The 8,577-nt window shown below is 36.6% G+C and overlaps 1 protein-coding gene across 4 annotated transcripts in view; it reads left to right on the top strand.

The window, feature by feature from the left end:
* NUP62CL (nucleoporin 62 C-terminal like) overlaps positions 1–8,289 on the top strand; it is a 97,905-nt gene extending 89,616 nt beyond the window's left edge. For all 4 annotated transcript variants that reach the window (XM_082717401.1, XM_082717404.1, XM_082717403.1 and 1 more), the window contains one exon: positions 7,388–8,289. In XM_082717401.1, the coding sequence (XP_082573527.1) occupies positions 7,388–7,482 (95 nt within the window). In that variant the 3' untranslated portion in view covers positions 7,483–8,289. The remainder of the gene's footprint in view (positions 1–7,387) is intronic.
* The last annotated feature ends 288 nt before the right edge of the window (positions 8,290–8,577 follow it).

Raw genomic sequence — 8,577 nt, forward strand, 5'->3', positions numbered from 1 at the left:
ATCTTCCTTATGCATTCGTCTGTTGAAGGGCATCTTGGTTCTTTCCATAGTTTGGCGACCATGGCCATTGCTGCTATAAACATTGGGGTACAGATGGCCCTTCTTTTCACATCTGTATCTTTGGGGTAAATACCCAGGAGTGCAATTGCAGGGTCATAGGGAAGTTCTATTTTTAATTTCTTGAGGAATCTCCACACTGTTCTCCAAAGAGGCTGCACCAACTTGCATTCCCACCAACAGTGTAAGAGGGTTCCCCTTTCTCCACATCCCCTCCAACACATGTTGTTTCCTGTCTTGCTAATTTTGACCATTCTAACCGGTGTAAGGTGATACCTCATTGTGGTTTTAATTTTAATCTTCCTGATGGCTAGTGATGATGAACATTTTTTCATGTGTCTGATAGCCATTTGTATGTCTTCATTGGAGAAGCGTCTGTTCATGTCTTCTGCCCATTTTTTTTTGTTTTCAAGTAAAATGGATATTTGAAAAGAAACATGTAATTAAGTTACACATTTTTAAAATTTATTTATTTATTTGTAGCATAACAGTCTTCATTATTTTTGCACCACACCCAGTGTTCCATGCAATCCGTGCCCTTTATAATACCCACCACCTGGTACCCCAAACTCCCACCCCCCGCCCCTTCAAAACCCTCAGATTGTTTTTCAGAGTCCATAGTCTCTCATGGTTCACCTTCCCTTCCAGTTTCCCACAATTCCCTTCTCCTCTCTAACTCCCCATGTCCTCCATGCTATTTGTTATGCTCCACAAATAAGTGAAACCATATGATAATTGACTCTCTCTGCTTGACTTATTTCACTCAGCATAATCTCTTCCAGTCCCGTCCATGTTGCTACAAAAGTTGGGTATTCATCCTTTCTGATGGAGGCATAATACACCATAGTGTATATGGACCACCTCTTCCTTATGCATTCGTCCGCTGAAGGGCATCTTGGTTCTTTCCACAGTTTGGTGACCGTGGCCATTGCTGCTATAAACATTGGGGTACAGATGGCCCTTCTTTTCACAACATCTGTATCTTTGGGGTAAATGCCCAGTAGTGCAATTGCAGGGTCATAGGGAAGTTCTATTTTTAATTTCTTGAGGAATCTCCACACTGTTCTCCAAAGAGGCTGCAACAACTTGCATTCCCTACAGTGGAAGAGGGTTCCCCTTTCTCCACATCCCTCGGACACATGTTGTTTTTTGTCTTGCTAATTTTGGCCATTCTAACTGGTGTAAGGTGATATCTCAATGTAGTTTTCATTTAAATCTCCCTGAGGGCTAGTGATGATGAACATTTTTTCATGTGTCTGATAGCCATTTGTATGTCTTCATTGGAGAAGTGTCTATTCACCATATCTTCTGACCGTGTTTTGATATGATTATCTGTTTTGTGTGTGTTGAGTTTGAGGAGTTCTTTATAGATCCTGGATATCAACCTTTTGTCTGTACTGTCATTTGCAAATATCTTCTCCCATTCCGTGGGTTGCCTTTTTGTTTTCTTGACTGTTTCCTTTGCTGTTCAGAAGCTTTTGATTTTGATGAAGTCCCAAAAGTTTATTTTTGCTTTTGTTTCCTTTGCCTTTGGAGACATATCTTGAAAGAAGTTGCTGTGGCTGATATCGAAGAGATTACTGCCTACTTTCTCCTCTAGGTTTCTGATGGATTCCTGTCTCATATTGAGGTCTTTTACCCATTTCGAGTTTATCTTTGTGTACGGTGTAAGAGCATGGTCGAGTTTCATTCTTCTACATATAGCTGCCCAGTTTTCCCAGCACCATTTATTGAAGAGACTGTCTTTTTTCCACTGTATATTTTTTCCTGTTTTGTCGAAGATTATTTGACCACAGAGTTGAGGGTCCATATCTGGGCTCTCTACTCTGTTCCACTGGTCTGTGTGTCTGTTTTTATGCCAGTACCATGCTGTCTCGATGATCACAGCTTTGTAGTAGAGCTTGAAATCAGGTAACGTGATACCCCCAGTTTTATTTTTGTTTTTCAACATTTCCTTAGCGATTCGGGGTCTCTTCCGATTCCATACAAATTTTTGGATTATTTGCTCCAGCTCTTTGAAAAATACCGGTGGAATTTTGATTGGAATGGCATTAAAAGTATAGATTGCTCTAGGCAGTATAGACATTTTAACAATGTTTATTCTTCCAATCCAAGAGCATGGAATGGTCTCCCATCTTTTTGTGTCTTCAATTTCTTTCATGAGTGTTCTGTAGTTCCTCAAGTACAGATCCTTTACCTCTTTGGTTAGGTTTATTCCCAGGTATGTTATGGTTCTTGGTGCTATAGTAAATGGAATCAATTCTCTTATTTCTCTTTCTGTATTTTCATTGTTAGTGTATAAGAAAGCCACTGATTTCTGTACATTGACTTTGTATACTGCCACGTTGCTGAATTGCTGTATGAGTTCTAGTAGTTTGGGGGTGGAGTCTTTTGGGTTTTCCATATAAAGAATCATGTCATCTGTGAAGAGAGAGAGTTTGACTTCTTCATTGCCAATTTGGATACCTTTTTTTTATTTTTGTTGTCTGATTTGCTGTTGCTAGGACTTCTAATACTATGTTGAACAAGAGTGGTGAGAGTGGGCATCCTTTTCATGTTCCTGATCTCAACGGGAAGGCTGCAAGCTTTTTCCCATTGAGGATGATATTTGCTCTGGGTCTTTCATAGATAGATTTGATGAAGTTGAGGAATGTTCCCTCTATCCCTATACTTTGAAGCGTTTTAATCAGGCATGGATTCTGGTATTTGTTAAATGCTTTTTCTGCATCCATTGAGAGGACCATGTGGTTCTTCTCTCTTTTCTTATTAATTTGTTGTATCACATTGATTGATTTGCGAATGTTGAACCATCCTTGTAGCCCAGGAATGAATCCCACCTGGTCATGGTGCATAATCCTTTTAATGTGCTGTTGGATCCTGTTTGCTAGGATCTTGTTGAGAATCTTAGCATCCATATTCATCAGTGATATTGGTCTGAAATTCTCCTTTTTGGTAGGGTCTTTGCCTGGTTTGGGGATCAGGGTAATGCTGGATTCATAGAAAGAATCTGGAAGTTTTCCTTCAGCTTCAATTTTTGAAATAGCTTCAGGAGAATAGGTGTTATTTCTTCTTTGAAAGTTTGGTAGAATTCCCCAGGGAATCCATCAGGTCCTGGGCTCTTGTATTTTGGGAGGTTTTTGATCACTTCTTCAATCTCGTTACTAGATATCGGTCTATTCAGGTTGTCAGTTTCTTCCTGGTTCAATTTTGGGATTTTACAGTTTACTAGGAATGCATCCATTTCATCTAGGTTGCTTAGCTTATTGGCATATAACTTTTGATAATGACTTCTCTTGGTTGTTTCTACTTCCTTGGTGTTAGTTGTGATCTCTCCATTTTCATTCATAATTTTATTAATTTGGGCTTTCTCTCTTTTCTTTTGGATTAGTGTGGCCAATGGTTTATCGATCTTACTGATTCTTTCAAAAAACCAGCTTCTAGTTTCACTGATACATTCTACTGTATCTCTGGTTTCTACCTCATTGATCTCAGCTCTAATCTTGATTTCCCTTCTTATATGTGGAGTTGGTTTGATTTGATGTTGATTCTCCAGTTCTTTAAGGTATAGAGATAGCAGCTGTGTTCTGGATTTTTCAGTATTTTTGATGGCTATGTATTTCCCCCTTAGGACTGCCTTTGCTGTATCCCATAGGTTTTGGACCGAAGTGTCTTCATTCTCATTGGTTTCTATGAATTGTTTCAGGTCTTCTTTGATCTCCTGGTTGATCCAAGCATTCTTAAGCAAGGTGGTCTTTAGCTTCCAGGTGTTTGAGTTCCTTCAGAACTTTTCCTTTTGATTGAGCTCCAGTTTCAAAGCACTGTGATCTAACAATATGCAGGGAATAATCTCAGTCTTTTGATATCAGTTGAGTCCTGATTTGTGACCCAGTATGTGGTCTATTCTTGAGAAGGTTCCATGTGCACTTGAGAAGAATGAGTATTCTGTTGTTTTAGGGTGGAATGTTCTGTATATATCTATGAGGTCCATCTGGTCCAATGTGTTATTCAATGCTCTTGTTTCTTTATTGATTTTCTGCTTCGATGATCTGTCTATTTCTGAGAGAGGTGTGTTAAGATCTCCTACTATTAATGTATTCATATCAATATGACTCTTTATCTTGATTAACAGTTTTCTTATGTAATTGGCTGCTCCCATATTGGGGACATAGATATTTACAATTGTTAGATCATCTTGGTGGATAGTCCCTTTAAGAATTATGTCCTGTCCTTCTGTATCTCACTACAGTCTTTAGTTTAAAATCTAATTTATCTGATATGAGAATCGCTACCCCAGCCTTCTTTTTAGGCCCATTGGCATGAAAGATGCTTCTCCATCCCTTCACTTTCAGTCTGGGTGTATCTTTTTTTTTTTTTTTTTTTTTTAGTCTGGGTGTATCTTTAGGTTCAAAATGGGTCTCTTGGTGACAATATATGGATGGGTCCTGTCATTTAATCCAATCTGCAACCCTGTGCCATTTTATGGGCGCATTTAGGCCATTCACATTGAGAGTGATTATTGATAGATACGTTTTTATTGACATCGTGTTACCTTTGAAGTCTTTCTTTCTGTAGATTGTCTCTATATTTCTGTTCAATGCTATTCTGAGGATTTTTCCTCTTTTATAGAACCCCCCTTAATATTTCCTGCAGTGTCGGCTTGGTGGTTGCATAGTCTTTTAAGCCTTGCCGGTCTTGGAAACTCTTTATCTCTTCATCCATTTTGAATGTCAGTCTTGCTGGATAAAGTATTCTTGGCTGCATGTTCTTCTCAGTAGTGCCCTGAATATATCTTGCCAGCCCTTTCTGAATTGCCAGGTCTCTGTGGACAGGTCTGCCGTTATTCTGATGGGTTTTCCTTTTTAAGTAAGGAGCCTCTTTGTCCTAGTGGCTTTCAAGAGATTATACCTACAATTATGATTCCTCAATTTGACTATCAGGTGCCTTGATGTTTTTCTGGAATCTATAATCTTGGGTGGAGACCGTTCAGCCTCTAGTTCATGAACCCTGGTTCCATTCGCGAGATTGGGAAAATTTTCATGAAGAACTTGTTCCACTGTATCTTCTAGACTTCTTTCTTTCTCCTCCCCTTCAGGGATACCAATAATTCTGACGTTGGAACGTTTCATGGCATTATTTATTTCCCTGATTCTGTTTTCATGGTTTCTAAACTGTTTGTTCCAGGCTTCCTCTTGATCCTTTCTGTTTGTCCTCCAGATCACTAATTCTATCTTCTGTCTCAGTTACCCTAGCTTTGAGATAATTTAAATTAGATTGGAACTCTTTGAGACATTGTGAACCTCAGCCCTGGTAGCTTTTAGCTCTGCCCTAACATTGTAAACATCCTGTCTGGTCGCTTTCAGCTCGGCCCACCTTGTGTTGTTTTTTGTGCATAGTTAAGAAGTAAGGATTCAAATTCATTTTCATGTAGGTAACCAGTTGTCTCTGCACTATTTGTTGAAAAATACTATGTTTTCCCCCACTAAATTGTCTTATCACCTTCATCAAAAATGAATTGACCATAAATATAGAGTTTTATTTTTGGACTTTCTGTTCCATTGATCTCTATGGCTATCCTATGTTAGTATTACACCATCTTGATTAATGTGGCTTTGTAATAAGTTTTAAAATTGTGTAGTGTAATTCTTGCAATTTATTATTCTTTTTCAAGATTGCTTTGCTATTCTGAGTCTGTTCCATGTAAATTTTAAAGCTTTTCTATTTCTATAAAAATAGGTTGCTGGAATTTTCATAGGGGTTATAGTGAATTTGTAGATCAGCCTGTGAGGGATTGCCGTCTTACCACTATGGAGTCTTTCAATCCATGAACATGGGATTCCTCTTCATTTCTTTAGATCTTAATTTCTCTTAGCAATGTTCTGTATGTTTTGGTGTACAGGTCTTATACTCCATTTGGTAGGTTTATTTCTAAGTGTTTTAATTCTTTTTGATGCAGTTGTGAATGGAATTGTTTTCTTAATTTCATTTTCATATTGCTCAATACAGTTCATTTTAATCTCAAAATTTATATAGTGTATTTCCCCCAATTATTGACTAGTCCTGGCATTTATCTTCTAGTATGGCATATAATTTCATAGACCTACAGGAACCAGTCCCTAATACATATCTTCAGAACTGAACTCTGGGCAGTTAAATTTTAGGAGCAATTTTTGCCCTCAAATAATGAAACTCCTAAAAAATGTAAAGTATGTTAATATAGAAATAGTCCTGAGAATTTAATTTGAAGACATGACAAAATATTTATAGAAAGCTCTCTTAATAATGCTGGCTTGTGTTGCTCAACATTTCATTGATTTAAAAAAATTGTATAAATGTATTCCTTAATACATTATCAATCAGCAAATTAAGTAGATTTTGCTTATGTTGACAATTCTGGCCTCAAGTTAATGGTTTGTTATAGTGCTCATTGTGCCTCTGTCACACTGAAAAATGTAATTTAGTGGTTAAAAAAAATTGCACCCTGCAGTTATTAGAAAAAAAAGGAGATGTATTTTGGCAGGCTCAATGTACACTGTTTTTCTAGCCTTTCAGTATATAACCATTAGTTCTTAAGGTATAATCTTGCAAAATGTCTGTATGTCATCAGATAGAATGACGTATTCTTATACTTTAAAACTGAATAACATTGGGGCTTTTCCAATTGGCTGAAGAAAACTGAAATATGTTGTTTCGAATTTTTCGTGTTTCTCTTGTGAAGTTTTTTTTTTAATCGTTGGCACCAGCTATTGCTTATTGGCTAGTAAGCATTAATGAACACTAAAACAAATGACCAACTGCACATTAATAGAAAAATCTAGATTATCATGCTTACTTTGACAGCTTATTTTTACTATAGAATATTGCTGTTTTATATGGTAAAATTAATGGTGTTTTGTGTTGCTCTGCTCCCAAGCAAATTGAGGACCACCAAGTTAAATAAACCATTAGAAAGGAACAGAAATGTGAATATACTATGTGTACTAATTTGCTTATAGACAGCAAAAACCTGTACCAGAATCTATAACCTCAATTTAATGACTACCTTGTATAGCACTTTTAAGCTGTGATGAGTAAAAAGCAGTTTTCACTTCTCTTCAACAAAACATAAATGTCAAGTAGACAGTTATTTACCAGAAAATTAGAGCAAATCAAGAATGGTCTTGTCCACTCTTTTCAGTTTCTAAACAGATTATTTTTTCCTGTATATTCTAATAGTTAAAGCTATTAAATAAAACTGATGTTTTATAAGTCATATTGAAGTGAGAATGTAAGCTATTCTGTTCCTTGGACATTTTGACCTCAAATTAATGATGCATGACTTTTCCTCCTGTAGGCATGCTGCAGAAGAAGGTAGAAGAGGTAACACGGATTTTTGAGGATCATCGTCGTGCGGAGCAAGAACACAATATCAGAATTGCTTTTGATTGAACGACCACATATTCTGCATGCTGTTTTGGGATTATACTTTATCTACAAGTTTTTATGATGTGAAATAGAGTAGTATTCACAATTAACTACTTAGTCTTTGGTTACAATGAAGTTTTCTTGTGGTTGGTTTGACTTTTTTTTTCAATTAAATATTGTGCTGTTGAGAATTATACTGTAGTTTGGCTTTTAGTAGTAGCAAACTGTGACTGTATTAGCCCTCTTGGCTCTAGGCAGTAACCTATTACATGTTGACTCCGTGTGTGTAATTTGTATCTTAAACTCTCCTAGATCCCATATTCTACCAGCAGCACACATTGTCCTTCTTCCTCTAACCAGATCATCGAGAGATGTTTGCCAAGAAATAGATTCCAGCTAGTCTTTACTGGGTGTCTGCTTTCAACATGGAGTGCTAGGTACCGTAGTCTTTTTCCTCAAAGGTACTTACTGTCTAGTTTGAGATATAATTAATGCCTGTCTGTATGAAAACAGTATAGATAATACAAAGAAGTGTGTTATAAAGTATAGAAAGTGTGAGAAATTTGGATAAGAAGAAATATTAGAGTAGATTTAGTTCTTGAATTAGGTTATGTTTAAAAGCATAAGGTTCAGGCAATTCATATATTTTTGATGTACGGATAGTCTGGTATTTTATTTGGTTTTAGCATATAGTTGCTGGCTTTGGGACATTTGTTTTTCAAGAAAAAACCTTGTTCTTAGCTTGGGAAGTCTGATCTCTTGTGTTACATGTTTTACCTGTCATAAATAAAGGTGATATTCTAAAAAATAAACATATAACGTGAAAGCAAACTTACTTAAAATTTCTTGAGTGACTAGAGCTTAGTCGACTATAATTACTGAGCTAAATTTCTCTAATACTGACTGTACATGTACAGGGGGGTCCTGCACATATTACAGGAAGAAAATATCTTTGAAATGAGTACTAGTTATTTTCACCACCTTATAAGTAAACTAAATATCAACTTATATGACCTTTTCATTCCTACCCAAACTTCTCAAAGTAGCAGCTTATCAGGTAAGCTTTTGTTACCACTCAAAACTTTAGAATATGAAAATAATCCAGAGACAATTTAATTT

This window comes from Mustela nivalis (assembly GCF_964662115.1).
Source record: "Mustela nivalis genome assembly, chromosome: X".
In the NCBI taxonomy this organism is placed as follows: Eukaryota; Metazoa; Chordata; class Mammalia; order Carnivora; family Mustelidae; genus Mustela; species Mustela nivalis.